This window comes from Myxine glutinosa, chromosome 4, assembly GCF_964187855.1.
Source record: "Myxine glutinosa chromosome 4, kmMyxGlut1.1, whole genome shotgun sequence".
Taxonomy (NCBI): domain Eukaryota; kingdom Metazoa; phylum Chordata; class Myxini; order Myxiniformes; family Myxinidae; genus Myxine; species Myxine glutinosa.
In genome coordinates, this window is record NC_136264.1 from 12065078 (window position 1) to 12084089 (window position 19012).

The 19012-nt window shown below is 44.4% G+C and overlaps 1 protein-coding gene and 1 long non-coding RNA gene across 6 annotated transcripts in view; one reads left to right on the forward strand and one right to left on the reverse strand.

Annotated features, from left to right (window-relative positions):
• Positions 1 to 4082: 4082 nt before the first annotated feature.
• The window catches only part of LOC137424434 (tyrosine kinase receptor Cad96Ca), a 50388-nt gene continuing 35458 nt past the window's right edge, over positions 4083 to 19012 (reverse strand). For all 5 annotated transcript variants that reach the window (XM_068111885.2, XM_068111884.2, XM_078775466.1 and 2 more), the window contains 6 exons: positions 16462 to 16646; positions 16130 to 16246; positions 12044 to 12155; positions 8472 to 8571; positions 5513 to 5612; positions 4083 to 5341 (listed from right to left, as the gene is read on the reverse strand). In XM_068111885.2, coding sequence (XP_067967986.2) covers positions 5267 to 5341; positions 5513 to 5612; positions 8472 to 8571; positions 12044 to 12155; positions 16130 to 16246; positions 16462 to 16646 — 689 coding nt within the window. In that variant the 3' untranslated portion in view covers positions 4083 to 5266. The remainder of the gene's footprint in view (positions 5342 to 5512; positions 5613 to 8471; positions 8572 to 12043; positions 12156 to 16129; positions 16247 to 16461; positions 16647 to 19012) is intronic.
• LOC144891680 (uncharacterized) overlaps positions 16136 to 19012 on the forward strand; it is a 38790-nt gene continuing 35913 nt past the window's right edge. The window contains exon 1 of the long non-coding RNA XR_013623022.1: positions 16136 to 16265. This is a non-coding gene — a long non-coding RNA (uncharacterized LOC144891680). The remainder of the gene's footprint in view (positions 16266 to 19012) is intronic.

A 19012-nucleotide genomic window follows, 5' to 3' on the forward strand; every position in this document is an offset into this window, starting at 1 on the left:
GGCTTCCTGTCCAGTGTGTGCCGAGTACAAACCAAGATTCTACCAACCGCAACAGTCACATTTGATAAAAGCTACACAACCCTTTGAAAGGCTCAGTATGGATTTCAAGGGGCCATTACCATCATCTACCGCTAACTGCTACTTGCTTACTGTGATAGATGAGTTCTCTCGCTTCCCATTTGCTTTTCCTTGTCCCGACATGACGACTTGCACCGTGATTGAATGTCTTAGTCAACTCTTTGCTATATTTGGTATGCCTGCTTATGTACATTCTGACAGGGGGAGTTCCTTTATGTTGTCAGAATTGAAGCACTTCCTATACGACCGCGGCGTCTCGAACAGTCGCACTACCCCGTATAATCCTGGAGGGAACGGCCAGTGTGAACGTTACAATGGTGTGATTTGGAAGAATATTACTCTGGCTCTCAAATCACGAGGCCTACCAACTCCTCAATGGGAGAATGTTCTGGCAGACGCCTTGTATTCGATACGTTCTGTGCTCTCGACTGCTACAAATGCTACTCCACACGAGCGTTTATTCAATCACCAACAACGGTCTACAAGTGGCTGCTCCATTCCGACATGGCTATCCTCACCTGTACCTGTTCTCTTGAAACGCCACGTGAGGCAATCAAAGTATGACGCTGTCATTGAGGTGGTGGAACTGCTTGAGGCTAACCCTCAGTATGCCTACTTGCGCTACCCTGGCGGTAAAGAGACAATTGGGGCTCTGCATGACCTGGCACCATGTGGTAAGGTCCAAAACTCTGGTGGCTTAGATCCTCCTGTCCAAAAACCACCTGGACTGGACACAGACGCAACCCCGGGGGATCTGTCACACGTTCAGATCACAGATCCATGGTAATGAAGATACTACCAGCTTCTTAGATGTTGGAAGCTCTCCGAAGGAGGTTCCTAATGCTCCTCCACTGCGCAGATCAGGGCGAGACAGAAAACCACCTGTTCGCCTGAATCTGCAGGGGTTTACTCGCTTATTATTTTGAGAGGGGGAGAATGTTATAGATTGTCATTCCAAATCCTCCTCCATACTGTAAGCCCGAGAGCCTGGATCTTTTCCCGTCCCCCATAGTTAAACAACAACAACATCAGCGTCATAGGTTATACAGTCACGTGAAAAAGTAAGTACACCCCATGTAAAGTTTTGACTTTTTCAACATACAGCTATTTGATCTTCATTTCAACAATATTGATAGATAAAGGTGATATAATATAACAAATATCATGAAACATTTACATTTTGTCGTCCATTGTATAATTTAAATAAACATAAATGCCATTTCCTTCTGTGGAAAAAGTAAGTACACCCTTGGCTCCAATAGGTGGTATTGCCCCCTTTGGCAGAAACAACCTTAAGTCGGCTTTTCTTATAACTGTCTACCAGTCTCTGACATCGACTGGGAGAAATTTTTGCCCACTCCTCCATGCAGGATTCTTTCAGCTGTGCGATGTTTGAGGGGTCTCTTGCATGCACAACTCGTTTCAAATCCCCCCACAACATCTCGATGGGATTTAGATCCGGGCTTTGACTTGGACATCCAGAACCCTCCATTTCTTTCTTTTCAGCCATTCCTTGGTGGATTTACTGGTATGTTTAGGGTCATTGTCATGTTGCAAGGTCCACCTTCGGTTGAGCTTCAACTTTCTGACAGATGGCCTCTCATTATCCTCAAGCACCCTCTGGTACAATGAAGAATTCATAGTGATTCTGTGATGGTGAGCTGCCCAGGCCCTGATGCAGCAAAGCTGCTCCAAACCATAATATTTCCACCACCATGCTTTACAGTTGGTATCAGGATCTTGTGGTCAAATGCTGTCTTTGGTTTTCGCCAAACATGTCTTCTGGTACTGTGGCCAAATAACTCTACTTTTGACTCATCTGTCCAGAGCACATTGTTGCAGAAGTGCTGGTCTTTGCCTGGGTGTTCATTGGCAAACTTTAGTCCTGCCCTGATGTTCTTTCTGGACAGCAAAGGTTTCCTCCTGGCACACCTCCCATGTAGATCAAATTTTTGCAGCCTCTTTCTAATGGTACACTCGTGCACTTTGACATCAACAGTGGCAAGAGCTACCTGTAGGTCCCGTGATGACATTCTGGGGTTCTTAGAGACTTCTTTCAGCATCTTGCGGTCTGCTCTAGGGCTGAACTTGCTGGGGCGGCCTGGCCTGAACAAGTTGGCAGTTGTTTGGAATCTTCTCCACTTGTAGATGATCTTCCGGACAGTCGAATGATTGATTTCAAATTGTTTGGAGATCTTTTTAAATCCCTTCCCAGACTCGTAGGCATCTATAACCTTCCTTCTGAAGGCCTCGGAGAGCTCTTTTGATCTAGGCATGGTGACGCCGCACACTTCAACAAAAAAGAGCAAACTAAACTAAATGTCAGGTTTAAATAAGACAGGTTCCTCCAAGATCCTCTGACGATGTTCTAATCATTTGCACCTGAGGTGGTGCACCTGATTCTAATTTTAGGTATTTGAAGTAGTGATAAATGAAGGGGTGTACTTACTTTTTCCACATGCGAAATTTGCATTTATGTTTATTTAAATTATACAATGGACTACAAAATGTAAATGTTTCATGATATTTGTTGTATTATATCACCTTTATCTACCAATATTGTTGAAATGAAGATCAAATAGCTGTATGTTGAAAAAGTCAAAACTTTACATGGGGTGTACTTACTTTTTCATGTGACTGTATATATCCGGGTCTTGCGATGACCCGTATGGATGCTGCGTGGGCCCATGTGGATGGATGATAATTACGGTAGGACTAATAATCATTATGTTCTTGGTTAATTATTGATGTAGGACTGTTATGCTTACGTATGTAGTATTATTATTAGTATTATTATGTTTGTTGTATTAAGCGACAGACTTAGCTCTGCTTCTGTGTTGTTACAGGCTGTACTGTTCTCGCTGAATAAAGCCTATGTTGTGTGACCTAACGAATCAAGCCTATTCCATTCACTCTTCGGCTTACCACAGGTATGTAGATTACAGACGATCTATCGTGGGGTCTCAAGAACATTGGGTGTGGTCATTTACCAAGTTTATTGTGAAGAGATTGCCAAGTAGTTTAAGCATTTGAGCAAGCACTTCATTCAAAACCGTTAAGGAACGCCTGGTTTGGCAAGTGCAAGCTAGCTGCTTGGTAAAGGAGCACAACCCGAGCTTCTCCCTTGAAGTTTCGTATGAAACAGCAGGAGCGAGTTTCAAAAGTTCACTATGAAAAATGCCACAGTAGCGGCAGAAAGGGCCATGTTATTAACCCAACATTTGTGGGTCATATAGAGTACAGTAGATCTTCACTCCGTTCGGTAAGTAAACCTTACTTCACGGATGTCGGGATTCCTCCAAATTTCTTCATTAATTAGTGTTATAAAGAGCATTAGCGACTGTTTAAAAAGCTAAGCATACGTGTTTGTGGTTTATAATATTTTTCCTTCCTGTAGAAGCCGTTGCTCCCACAGAAACGCCATTATAACTGTAAGCTATTTATACACGTTATCACTGCAGGAAAACCGCCTTGGGTAAGTGCGACATTATTAGTATTATATTGTTTTGTAATAACATTAATAATATGCGATTATCATAAATTTTGTTTTGAAAAGCGTCTTTGGAAAAACGCCACGATAAATGTTCTTTGGAAATACGCCACGATAAAGCTAATTTAACATTTATATACACCTCAACGTGCAACCCCATTGACGGCAATGGCGGGCAAACTCACTCGGGGGGAGAAAACACCCCTTGGGGAGGGAGGCAAATGAATGCGTTACAACCTTCATTATTATGTAACCCTTCATCATCCTGTCAAGTTTGGTTGAGATTGGATAAGTAATGACGGAATAAATTGGTGTCAAAAATTCATCAGACAGACAGACACAAATGGCGTATTTTAGTATGAGGATGATGTGATGATGATGAGAATTTCCATCCGAGTGAACCTTGATGTATCCAGGCCTCAAGGCCGGTCCAGTGTTTGCACAATGGACGTTTGCTACATGCTTTTTTCAAACTTCCACAGGATCCGGATACTAGAACTTTCAGCAACACTCATCACAGAATATTTACCTTTAATAAAATGGGTTGTACAAACATGAAGCCGCCATGTTTCACGTAAACTGTGACACGGGCCACTCGTTGGCATTACCTTCAAAAGGGAATACCATCACATCACTGGATTCGAAAAAAAGACAAAATGTTTAAAAATCAGTCTAGCAATATGAAGGACATATAAAGTTTAAAAAGGAAGGCCGAGTGCAATCGGTCACTCAACTTTATACATTGATTCTGGGGGTCAAACCCAGACTATACAGAGTCTAAGGTGGACATGCTACCAATGGTGGTATCCTGCTGTCCACATTGTGCCCATACAATGGCCAAGTACCCTGGTTGGGCTTACCTGTGTAATTAGCACTACCTGCTATATGTGGGGTGCAGGGGTGTCCATAAGCCACATGATTGGTGGGCCAAAATGTACATTTCCCTTATTTAATAACCCTCTTCCTATATGTCCACTGAGGGTTTCCCTACAAATTCCTACCTTGACGAAGGCGGCGTACGAATTGACGCATTATGCACAACCAAAAGATGTTTGTAGATCTACCATGAAGTTTTGCATGAACTTATAGGGTCAAAGGTTATCTTATTACCATAATGCTTTTTCATGTGAAACTTGAGCTCCAGCAGGAGCCGACAGTTCTTACTGCTGGCACATCATCAGATCGGCAGCGATATTTACAAAATGGAGGGAAGGTGTTTTCCAGTAAAATGGGTTCTGATCTAACACATGATCTCTAAACTTAATGCTCTTCATTTACTTTGTCAATGCTGCCCAATTCCTGCAAATTCCCAACCGAAACAACACAATAATTACAAGAAAACAATCAAAAATGGTCAGGATCTTCTTTTTTCCCCGCCCTTTTTAAGAACGATAATGTCACATGACGAGTTCATCCAAGGGTGGATTAAATTCGCGGATTATTTCATTCATTGTGCAGGTAGATTTTGTACAGTATTTTCTCTTTAGAATAATAATGTCCAAAGTTGTTGTTGTTGTTGTTGTTTTACAACTCCATTTAATCACGCTCCAGTGTAATGTTAAACGAATTAATGTACATAATGCCTCGAGAGATCAACTTCGTTGCTTAAAAAAAAAACTTTGCTGTTAAACTTTATAAGTTCTTGTGTTGTGTGCGTGTGGCGGATGAGGTGTGCGTGCACAGGTTTGCGAGCAGAAATCAAAGCTTTTCTCCAGGTAAAGGCACCAAATCCACGTAGACCTCGGAACCGAATTCAGCAAGGTTCACGTATTGCTGGAAGGAATGAAAGAGACAAGCAACAGGGGAAATGAAGCTAAACATGTAATCGATGCAGAAGAAAATGTTCACAAGATCTGGAAATGCACCGATTCCCTGCACGCTTTGAAAACTCGAATCCGGTGGGCACCAGGAAGCAAGGCAGCAGAAGCTGTGGCTACTTCCTACCTTGTTAGCCTGGTACAGATAAGATAATCTTTGCCACAGTTGAGCGAACGTCGGTCGATGGTCTGGTTCTGGTTCCCAGCATGCCATCATGAGTTCATACCTGAGAAAAAAAAGTACATACAAACATTCTTTTTGACAGACGTCTCAACAGCAACTTTCCCTGTTCTAGTGGTAGTTGTGTTTCTGTCCTTCAAAAATTGCATTCCTCACTATCCTATGTCTATGCTAAACCCTCTGAGCCACGTGGCTGAGCAGACCTCTCCGCAACCACCGAATGTTTGTCTGTGAGGTGTACACCTGACGACTATGATCCATGTCCTCCCTCCAGGACCTGGAAATGAAGAACTTTGCATCCAACCACACTTGGTCCTCATCTGACACTCTTGGCTTCTCTGATCATTTTCTCTAAAAAAAAAAAAAAACTTCAGCCCACTCTGCAAGGCCCGCAACAAGAAAAGACCTCGCTCTTCTCAAGTCTGATCTCTACAACCTTCCTCAAAATCTTTGGGACGCCTTATCTGCTGAATGCCCCCACTCCATCGTTCCGCTCACCTCCGACGCCCTCAGAATTTCCTTGTGCACCTAAACCATCCCACTGTATACCCCCTTGTACCCACTGCCTTCGCATCACTGGGTCTTTCACACTTGAGAAAGTTGAAAACGTTCTGTCCAGCCTCCACTGTTAATTGGTGACGGGTCCAGATGACAGTTCTCGATGTTCTCAAATCCTGGTCTGCTGTTCTTGCTTCTCCTTTGTCTGTTCTCTTCAGCTGCTCTTTTTCTACTTTGGCCATCATCCTTCCACCTGTAAGTCCACCTGAACCATTACCTTTCACAAGAAGAGGGAACTTTTCATTGAACGGGCAGGTAAGCTTACTTTCAATTACAAGCAAAGTCATGGAATCCATCATTACGTCTGCCACCGAAGGTGGAGGATGGAAGTTATGTTTACACCCCTGTCCGTCTGTGGGTGCGATATCTCAAAAAGGATTCAGACGAAACCTGGTGGACAGGTTGGGTGTGTGTCAAGGATGAATTGTTTCGATTTTGATTGAAGATCCAGATACTAGAACTTCAAAAAATTTTTTAAGTGATTCTTCACCATTGAAAGAGAAGGCCAAAAACGATATACAGCACGACATTGAAAGGTTGTAGACAGTTTATGAAAACAATTGGTGGACGAGTTGATTGAGGGACAAAAACAAGGCGATTCGATTTTTGTTCAAGTCTGGATCCAGATCCGGCCTATCAGTGGGATACAAAAGGTAAACCGTTCAGGCTGGCAGAGGCACGCGCTGTACCGAGCGTCGTTCTAGTTGTTGCTGTTGTCAGGTTATTCCTGTTTTTAAAGTTTGATCTAAGACCATCAGTTTGCGTTCCATCCCGGTCAGTCAACTATACGCATGCTGCTGCTTCTTTCTCAGCAAAAGAGGAAATACATCTCAAATAAGAGCTCTTTCTCCCTGGTTAGGAAAATGCTCTGGAAAACCCTCTCTTCTTTTTTTGCAAATGAGTCTACATTCGGTTGTACATTATCCCTGCCTATCTTGGATCCTGTACAATGCATCCTAGTGGACGCAGCCTAATGCTGTGTGACTCCTCACTGACCTGAAATGTATTCCCATTCCGGCCTGATAAATGGAACGGGCCCTTCAATGCTTGAAAAATCTCCATCAATCTCCGTCATCCCTGTCATTCTCGAAGGATTGTGATACGAGCCCATCCATCTATTTCCATGGTCATCTACTAGAAGATGTTCAGTGTCGTGAACTTCAGGACCTCACCCTCATCCATGACCCCTCCTGTCTGGGTCAACCGTAAGCAAAGCTGACAGTATATTGGGCATCCTCCATCATTCAAAGTCATGACATCGGAAGTACTCGCAGCATACAAGGCTTTGTCCTGCAGCCCAATGGAGCACTGCCCTCCCCTATGGGCACCGCCCCAGCATTACATCTGTCTCTCCTACATTCAATGTAATCAAAAGCTCTCAATATTATTGCCATCACTCATGACCAGGAACAAAAAGAAGTTGTTGCTCTCACTTTGCAGACAGGTCTGTGGCCTCTTTTTGTCCCCCGCCGCACCGCGGAGCGAAAGTGGGACTATGGTTTTCCCCTCCGTCCGTGTGTGCGGACGTGCGTGCGTGCGTGCGTAAGCGAAGGACCGAATTCTAATTTGGTGTGTGGGTGCAACCCACGTCAAAATCCAAGATGGCCACCGCCATGTATGTCTGAATGTTGTGAGCGGAATATCTTGAAAAATAAGCGAAGTACCAACTTCTAATCTGGTGTGTGGTGTATCTAGGCATAAGAAAGAACGCTATTGAAAATTGGGTCGCCAAGTCAAAATCCAAGATGGCCGCCTTGCGTCTTCCACTTTGTCAACTCACATCACTTCACCGATGGGGGAACTAGGCGTAACGCTTGTTTTTTTTTATAGGTCCGTCCGCTTTGTCAGTGTACAACCCTCCCTACTTAGTCAAGAAGATGCCCGTTCTCCCAACGACCAGGTGAAACTCCAAAAATCCAGTTTTATTGTTCACCCTCACACTTTTGTTCCTGTTTTTTCCCAGTTGTCAAATGCAAGCGGAGCAACACCATCTCACGTCATCACCTATCGCGACCTGTGATCTTTTGTACCCTATTAACCCTATGCAACCGTACCCTCGTACTTGCAGGTAACCGTTTCCTCCCCTCCCCTGCTTTTCATTATTTTATTTGCTTGTGTCCAGCTGTGGCCCCATTGTCAGTAGTTGCCATTTCACTCTCGGTCTCGTTGCTCTTCCATGAGCTGAGATTTAGTGTACAAACAGGTACCGTGCCTTATTGTGAAATGGAAATTTTATACACGAAGAATACTCTGTCGATAACAAACGGTGAAAATAGCCATTCACATGAACATTGCACAACAGCAGGTAGTACTCAAGGTCACATGGCAATGACTCCGAAGGACTCACATGGCCTTGCTGCAGTGTGATGGACAGGGCATGCGGTAACCACGCAGTAGGCGAGATGCCAACACCTGATGCGATGCTATTTCTTGGTAAGGTGTGTATGCTACAGTAGAAAGGACAGGAAATATGTATAAGATGACATTCAGTACAGATAATGTAGAAGTATTTAAATAGTAATGGGGTACTCTGGGATGTACTCTGGGATGTACACTGGGATGTACTATGGGATGTACTATGGGATGTACTCTGGGATGTACTCTGGGATGTACTCTGGGATGTACTCTGGGATGTACTCGGGGATGTACTCTGGGATGTACTCTGGGATGTACTCTGGGATGTACCCTGGGATGTACCCTGGGATGTACCCTGGGATGTACTCTGGGGTATACTCTGGGGCGTATTCTGGGGCGTACTCTGGGATGTACTCTGGGGTGTACTCTGGGGCGTATTCTGGGGTGTACTCTGGGGCGTATTCTGGGGCGTACTCTGGGATGTACTCTGGGATGTACTCTGGGATGGCTACTACTCTATATAGACTTTCTAGGCCATGGATGTGCTGACCTCAATTCCAGTGTGCTCACTTCTTTTGGGATCATTTGAATTCCAGATTTGCAATTACTATCTAGAGACGTTATAAATCCATGATTTTTGGCCCAATCTGTCAAACTATATTTGCATGGACTGCTGTTCACATTTTCACTATTTAGTCTACTTGCCAAGCCTATAGAGCCCTCTTGTGAACCCGGAAATGTTGAGTACCCCAACGTGTTAAGTTAGAAATGTACAGTATGGGTCCCCAGCACTTAGAAACTGCCGGATGCTAACTTGCATATGTTGGGCAATTAGCAAAATTAGCATTAATAGCATTAACCCTATCAAACATAGGGCTGGGACACTGAAATTTCTGTTTCGCTCTATTGCTCCGTTTGAATAAATAAATTAAAAAACCACCTTTAGAGGCCATTTTTTCCCCGCAAGCGGGGGTTGGCCTTTTTCGGGGACCGTGGTTGTTGTTGTTTTTTCGGTACCCTTTTTGAAGCAATGTTTTACGGCCGGATGCCCTTCCTGACGCCAACCCTTTTTGCCGCCTTTAACGACAAACAGGGAATTACCAGTGAACTGCTACTCAATTAGCCGACCTCATAAGGATGACAGGCTGAGTCAACCCCCCTGGCGTTAATTTAGCGATCGACCAGGATTCGAACCCAGGATCCTAGGATCCTAAGCTGGCACCCTAGCCGCTAGCCCAACACCAGGGATTTATAAATTTGAATGCTACAGGAAAACTCCCATCCACTCACCATAGAGACCGCGACCCTCCACCATATCATAAATGGCCAGGTGGCAGATGAAAAGGTGAATGTGCAAGATGCATTGAAGATCGGACAGGACATGAGCACACTGTTCTCTTCATCACTTCCTGAGAGATTTCATGCGCCCATCTCAAATAAGGTGGTGACAATGACATTCACCAAAAAAAGAGTGAAGGTCAATGCGAAGATCATATGTGACCTTGAGGCGTTGTTTGCTCGGCTGCTGGTGGTGGGGAGCAAGAGAAGAATGGAGCTCTCTGCCCTCTTTGACTACGAGCTCGGCCCGGTCCATGCATCCATCATCGATGAGTATGGATGCCTCAGGAAGGGTAACAAGTCTGTGATCGTCCAGCATCTTGGAATCCTTGCCCCCAATCCCCACCCACCACATGTTGTACTCGTTGATGCATCGCAGCTCATCTACCACGTGGTGTGGCCATCGTCAGGCACTGTGGCTGACCTCGCAGCCAGCATGGGGCGCCGGCTTAATCGCTACATCACCGAAACATTTGTCATCTTTGACCGGTATGAGCAAGTCTCTGCCAAAGACCACGAGAGGCAGAGAAGAGCTGGGGAGAGCTCAACAGAGTACCGACTCTCACTGACAACCCCTTTACCTAGCCGCGACAAAGTGATGAAGAACAAGACAAACAAACGGAGACTGGGTGAGCTCCTGTGCCCACACAGCATAGGAGATCACATCCAGATGGTTAGCAAAGCAGACAGTATTGTCACTCATGACGAGGCTGACGTCTCCCTCATCTCATACATGTTGGATGCAGCCAGTCGCGGAGCTGAAACTGTCCGCATTCTCAGCGACGACACTGATGTTTTCGTACTCATGGTCTATTGGTGCTGGAAGGTGGGTATCACATGTAACCTGCAGATGGAGAGATGGGATGGCACTATTCTCAACATCAATTCGACAGTCGAGAATCTCAGTGAGCAGTGTCGCTCCATCCTGGCTATGCATGCTCTCTCCGGATGTGACACCACCTCCTATCCCGCGGGGAAAGGGAAGGTGTCCGCACTCAAGGCCATGAGAGTAGTACCTGGTGACCTGCTTCACTTCATCGGAGAGGAGGGAGCTACTGATTTACAGATTACAGAGGCAGTGAGTGGTTTCTTCCTGGCTCTGCACAACGAGAGGGAGTCGGCATCTCTGAACGTCGCCAGATATGACATCTACCGAAAGCGCAAACCCACCCAGCACTGAAGACACTGCCTCCTACAGAGCGCAACGCTCTCCTCCATGGACGGCGTGCCCATCTACAGGTGCTGCGTTGGAAAGCAGCAGACTGCCCTGACCCACCAGCTGTGGACATAACAGAGTTTGGATGGAATAAGAAGGAAGGCGAGAAGGGAGAGGAAGTCATCATGCCCATCCTGGATGCAAGCCCCGTTGCTCCTCCTGCCGTGTTGGAAATGATCAGCTGTAGCTGCAAAGCTGGGTTAAAGCCCTGTTTAACAGCAAAGTGCAGCTGCGTAGCTGCAGGCCTGGCCTGTACCAGCTACTGCTTCTGCAAAAGCTCTGATAGTACATGTTGCAACACACTCACACACTCACACACTCACAGCAAGAAGAGCAATATGACAAGAATGTAGAGTCAGGAGAAGAAGATGAAGACGATGAGGATGAGTTTTATGATGAGGATATGCTTTATAACAGTGCAGAGTAGTAGAAGTGCAAGACGCTCTTTCTTGATGGAAGTTTTATGTTGTGTAACTCGTGCACATATGTTTCAGCTCTGATAATTTTGGGTATACTTGTGTTTTAATTTTGAGGATATTATTTACCCATAGTCATATTATTCTAGTTTGGTATGGTACTTGCCTTTGTTACCTCTAATACCTGTGAATAAAAGTGGAGCAATAGAGCGAAACAGAAATTTCAGTGTCCCAGCCCTATGTTTGATAGGGTTAATGCTATTAATGCTAATTTTGCTAATTGCCCAACATATGCAAGTTAGCATCCGGCAGTTTCTAAGTGCTGGGGACCCATACTGTACATTTATAACTTAACACGTTGGGGTACTCAACATTTCCGGGTTCACATTGCAAGTAGACTAATTGGCAGGGCCTGAATTATTATCTTTCATTTCCTCTGGTAGCAAATACACTTTCGGCATTAAAATCAGTCAGCTCATTACCTCGTGGTATTTTAATCACAACTACCTCATACCTGCTGCACACTGCACTATGACAGCACAACGTATTTAAGGTACTTTCTAATAATATACATAATTACATGTGTATACTGACCAAATGTGACCAGCTCCCACAGGAAGACTCCAAATGCCCACACATCTCCTGCATGCGTGTACTGCTGCCTTGAGAAATATTCCGGAGGATACCAACGAAATGGGATGCTTGCCTACGTCATAGAAACAACAGCCACACCAAGAGCCACCTTGTGACGTCATATGTTTCACAACAGGAAGTGTCTGCACACCTACAGAGATACTGGGGAATTAATTTAAGTTGCAATTGTTGCTTATAATGTTGAAACTTATAAAAATAAACGACAGGATTGGGAATAATGGATTGGGGTCGAGAATAATCAGAAAGTTGAAACTCGATGACTGTCCCATCACTATAGATGGCTTGTACATTCTCCACGAAGCACGACACTCCCGTCTATCACACACTACACTCCCCTCTATAACACAATACACTCCCCTCCATCATGCACTACACTCCCCTCCATCACGCACTACACTCCCCTCCATCACGCACTACACTCCCCTCCATCATGCACTACACTCCGCTCTATCACACACGACACTCCCCTCTATCACACACTACGCTCCCCTCTATGACACACTACACTCCCCTCTATCACACACTACGCTCCCCTCTATCACACACTACACTCCCCTCTATCACACACTACACTCCCCTCTATCACACACTACGCTCCCCTCTATCACACACTACACTCCCCTCTATCACACACTACGCTCCCCTCTATCACACACTACGCTCCCCTCTATCACACACTGCGCTCTCCGCTATCACGCACTACGCTCCCCTCTATCACACACTACGCTCCCGTCTATCACACACTACACTCCCCGCTATCACACACTATGCTCCCCTCCATCACACACTGCGATCCCCTCTATCACACACTACGCTCCCCTCTATCACACACTACACTCCCCGCTATCACACACTACGCTCCCCTCTGTCACACACTATGCTCCCCTCTATCACACAGTACACTCCCCTCTATCACACACTACGGTCCCCTCTATCACACACTACACTCCCCGCTATCACACACTACGCTCCCCTCTATCACACACTGCGATCCCCTATACCACACAATACACTCCCCTCTATCATGCACCACACTCCCCTCCATCACGCATGGCACTCCCCTATATCACGCATGACACTCCCCCGATCACGCATGACACTCCCCTCTATCACACATGACACTCCCCTCTATCACACACTACACTCCCTTCTATCATGCACTACACTCCCCTATATCATGCACTACACTCCCCTCTATCATGCACTACACTCCCTTCTATCATGCACTACACTCCCCTCTATCACGCACTACACTCCCCTATATCACGCACTACACTCCCCTCTATCACACAATACACTCCCCTCTATCACACATGACACTCCCCTCTATCACACACTACACTCCCTTCTATCATGCACTACACTCCCCTATATCATGCACTACACTCCCCCTATCATGCATGACACTCCCCTATATCATGCACTACACTCCCCTCTATCACGCACTACACTACCCTCTATCACGCACTACACTCCCCTATATCATGCACTACACTCCCCTCTATCATACACTACACTCCCCTCTACAATGCACTACACTCTCCTTTGCGCTTTCCTATACTGAACCCCAACCACTTCCCTCAAGCTCACCTCATCCCAATCTATCAGATGTATCTATATATTTCCTCTTTCCTTCCTCCTCTCTTATTCCCCATCACTCTTCAGTTATACTTTCCTCAAACGTAATCCTGGATTATTCCCTACCCACAACTCAGATTAATTTCCCTTCTAACTCTTTTTTAATCGTCAGTATTGTATATGCAGCGCCTTCAGCAAGTATTTACACCTGTTGCCTTTTTTCACATTTTGTTGTGTTACAGCTTGAATTTAAAATGGATTAAAATGAGAAGTTATTTTTTATCACTGATCTACACAAAATATCCCATAATGTCAAAGTGGATTTTTTTTTTCGAATTCTTTACAAAATAATTAAAAGTGAAATAAAGAAATATCTAATTTACATAAGTATTCAACCTCCTGAGTCAATACTTTGTAGAAGCACGTTTTGGCAGTGATTACAGCTTCGAGTCTTCTTGGGTATTTCTGTATCAGTTTTGCACATCTGGATTTGGGGAGTTTCTCCCATTCTTCATTACAGATTGGCTCAAGCTCTGTCAAGTTGGATGGGGAGTGTCAGTGACCAGCAATCTTCAAGTCTTTCCACAGATTCTCAATGGAATTCAGGCCTGGGCTTTGGCTGCGCCACTCAACGACCTTCACATTTTTATTTTGAAGCCATTCCAGTGGTTCTTTGGCTCTATGCTTGGGGTCATTGTCCTGTTGGAACGTAAATCTTCACCGCAGTCTAAGGTCTTTTGCATTCTGAAGCACGTTCTCATCAAGGATTTGCCTGTATTTGGCTCCATTAATTGTTCCCTCTACCTGGTGTTGGGCTAGCGGCTAGGGTGCCAGCTTGGGATCCTAGGATCCTGGGTTCGAATCCCGGTCGATCGCTGAATTAACGCCAGGGGGGTTGACTCAGCCTGTCATCCTTCCGAGGTCGGCTAATTGAGAACCAGTTCACTGGTAATTCCCTGTTTGTCGTTAAAGGCGGCAAAAAGGGTTGGCGGCAGGAAGGGCATCCGGCCGTAAAACATTGCTTCAAAAAGGGGACCAAAAAACAACAACAACCACGGTTCCCGAAAAAGGCCAACCCCCGCTTTGCGGGGAAAAATGGCCTCTAAAGGTGGTTATTTTATTTTTTATAATTGTTCCCTCTACCCTCTACCCATCTCCCAGTCGCTGTTGCTGAAAAGCATCCCCATAGGATGATGCTGCCACCACCATACTTCATGGTAGGGGACAGTGTTAGATGGGTGATGAGCTGTGCTCAGTTTCCACCAGCCTTGCATTCTGGCGAAAGAGTTCAAGCTTCATCTCATCAGACCACAGGATATTTTGCTTCATGCGCTGAGTCTTGGGAATCACTGTGCTCTTGGGAATTTTCAACACTCTAGAAATTGTTTTGTACCCTTCCCCAGATCCATTCCTCCTCACAATTCTATCTCTGAATTATGTTGACAGTTCCTTAGAGTTCATGGTAGAGTTTCTGCTCTGACATGCACTATCAAATGTGGGATAAAAAACAAACAAACAAAAAAAAACACCTTTAGAGGCCATTTTTCCCCGCAAAGCGGGGGTTGGCCTTTTTCAGGCACCGTGGTTGTTGTTGTTTTTGTTGGTCCCCTTTTTGAAGCAATGTTTTACGGCTGGATGCCCTTCCTGCCACCAACCCTGTTTGTCGCCTTTTTATGACACACAGGGAATTACCAGTGAACTGGTACTCAATTAGCCGACCTCGGAAGGTATGACAGGCTGAGTCAACCCCCCCTGGCGTTAATTCAGCGATTGACCGGGATTACGAACCCAGGATCCTAGGTTATCCTAAGCTGGCACCCTAGCCACTACACCAACACCAGGCTTATCTCTATCAAATGTGGCACTATCAAAATATCTTAGCACTATCAAATGTGGGATTAAAAAAAAACAAAAAACACCTTTAGAGGCCATTTTTCCCCGCAAGCGGGGGTTGGCCTTTTTCGGGAACTGTGGTTGTTGGTTGGCAGGGTGCTAAGCTAAAGCTAAATGTGGGATCTTATATAGAAATCTGTGTTTCTTTCTAAATCATGTCCAAGCAATTGAATTGGCCACAGGTGGGCTCTAATCAAGTTGTAGAAACATCTCAAGGATGATCAAAGGAAATTGGATGCACCTGAGCTCAATTTGGAGTGTCATAGCAAAGGGGTTGAATACTTATTGACTCAAGACATTTGAGCTTTTCATTTTTAATTATTTTGTACAAAATTCTAAAAAAAAATCATTCCACTTTGACATTATGGGCTATTTTGTGTCGATCAATGACAAAAATAATATCAATTTAATGCATTTCAAATTCAGGCTGTAACACAACAAAATGTGAAAAAGTCAATGGATGTGAATACTTTCTAAAGATCCTGTACATACACATAATAAATGGGAAAAGCTAAAGTGTCTGACTTGGTTTTCTAAAATGTGAGATTGCTTTACCTGTGCGCTCAATTTGTCCGATTCGCTCTGATGCCGTGCCAGGCCAAAGTCGCACACCTTGAACGTGTCATCTGCTCCAATCAGCACGTTACGTGCAGCAACATCATGGTGTATTACCTGCACAACAAGGGCAACGGTTAGAGCAACAATACATGACAATTGGTGACTTTTTATACATTATGTGAAACTTCCTTTGTCTTTATAGATTGTCATTAGCACAGTGGCCAATTTTCATTGGTCATTTGAAACAGGAATGGTAAGATTACCTATTGCAAGTTACTGTATGAGTAAATGCTGCACTAAGAGATACAGTAATAAATGGTGAGCCTTACCCCATGGTTAGCAATATGAGTTAATCCACGGGCCACACCGAGTGCTATTTCAACAAGTCTTAGACTTCCTGGAACCTTGTGACTTCCAATTGGATTCTCAACATTGCCATATAATGGTCGGTGTGCACGTAGGTAGTTAGCTAGGCTTCCACCAGGTGCGTACTCCATGATGGCCATAAGCGTTCCTGAAAGGAAACGGGAAGAAGTTCGTTCGAGCAAAATTCTGTTTATCGAAACATGGTGATCGACGTAAAAGTTGAGCAATTCTGCCAATTGTTAACCATAATGCAAATGCTACTCATGGAAATGAAAATGTCGAAAAACAAGAAGAGCAAGAAAAAGAGCAATCAGAGATTGCAAACCCTCACGAGGATGTATTTTCAGTGGTGTTTAAGTATTTTGTGTTAAAACAAATATGGCGACCATACCACGTGACCGATGACGTCATAATCTTTTTTTTCTCCACCAATTTATGCCTAGATTATGCTCAAGAAATTTCATCTTGATCGGATTAAGTTTTGTACTTGTCGAATTATGACGTCATAATGGAGGCACCTATGACATCATCATTAACATATTTTATTCCCCATGGAGAGTTCTTTACAATGAGCCATGTCTCAATTTTTGCTATACAGCGCTTTCGGAGATATAGAGGTGCAAAGTTTTTTTTCGGTTTTTCCAAGATGGCGGCCGAACCACGTGCCCTATGACGTCACCATTATTTTTTCCCTCCTCCAATTTATCCCTCGATGATGCTCAAGGGATTTCATCTTGATCGGATGAAGTTTTGTACTTGTCGAATTATGACGTCATAATGGAGGCACCTATGACATCATCATTAACATATTTTATTCCCCATGGAGAATTCTTTACAATGAGCCATGTCTCGATTTTTTCTATTGAGCACTTTCTGAGATATAGAGGTGCAAAGTTTTTCGATTTTTCCAAGATGGCGGCCGAACCACGTGACCTATGACGTCATAATTATCATAAAGAATATTCTACAGGTGGAGTTGCACCTATGGTGAAAATTTCCTGTCAATCGGACCAATGGTTGCAGAGAAAATCATATTTCTTCTGTGCAGACAAACAGACAAACAAACGGATTCAAATGCAATACCCTCTCCTCTGGCGAGGGTAAAAAGACATAAAATGTCAGAGCCTCCGTTGGTTTTAGTAATTTTACTATTTTTATTTATTTATTTTTTGTGTACAAGATCGAGGTCCATGTAAGAGCTAACATTAATCACATAAAAACAAACTGACACAAAAAACATGTGATCAAGGGAGCGGGAGACAAGATGGTGAGAGAGGGAAGCACGCAAGTACAACAGTAGAGAACAGGGACATCAGGAGATCTGTGTGAGGGAGAGGGCTTGGGGGGAGGAGGCATGGGAAGGGGGGGGGGGGGGGGAGGTGGGAGGTGGGAAAGGTATAAAAACACATGGACTGCTAGCTAGGACTTCCAGGACTTCCAGGAAAGAAGTCGGTATTTCAAAAAAGTGGATTTGGGGTGAATTAACAGGGGTAGAAAAGATCAAGGTTTTGGATGGGGGAAGACAAGAGATGGTGGTGAACAGCTGTTTTCAAGACCTGGAGGGAGGAGTGGGATTGAAGAGAGTGAGGGAGTTTGTTCCAGAGGCGGGAGATACAGAGTTAAAGATACGGTATTATACAGAGTTAAAGGCTGCCCGCCGGCGATCTTTGGTCGGATTACAAAATAAAATCATCGGCATATGCATGTGTTGTCTTTGTGCCAAGTTTGAATAAAATCGGTTCATGCATGTCGAGAAATGGTTGGGGACACGTTTGAGTAACGAAATGGCCGGGCCATCTTGGATCCGATCTTGAAAGAAAACACCGTGCATATGTAAGCCATCATTAGTTATCTGTGTGCCAAGTTTGAACAAGATCTGTAAATGCATTTCCGAGAAATGGTTGAGGACGTGTTCAACATCGGGCGTTTTTTACAACTAAAATGGCCGCCAGTCGGCCATCTTTGATTGCATCGCGAAACAAAATGATGTGCATAAAACTGCATATGTATATCATCATGTATTGTCTTTGTGCCAAGTATGAACAAAATCGGTCTATACATCTGTGAGATATGGTTGCAGACGCATGCACGAACAATCATCAAATTTTGGTGTAGGTACTTCAGAATGTGGGCAAGATTTTAATCGACCACACGTTGGCTCGATGTCCGTTTTGAGGCCACTATAAAGTGTATAATCAGATGTGAGGTCGGAAATTGCTGCCGCTGGCCCGCAAGCAAAAGGTAACCACCTTGAGGCCAATAACTCCATAGCTTTTCAATGTCCAACACGTCCCAAAACCACCGCCAGGAAAATCTCACCCAGCCGGCAGCACCGGGTATCTATCAATAAATATATCTTCCAACTTTTTAATTTCTCCTCATCCTCCTCATGTTTTATTTCCCTCTTATCCATAAATAAATATTCCAACAACCGTAGGTTGGCAACTATAATGCAGGCTTTAAGGGGCCTACGCACTGAAGACAGATTTCAATTGTATACTTAAATTAGTCTGT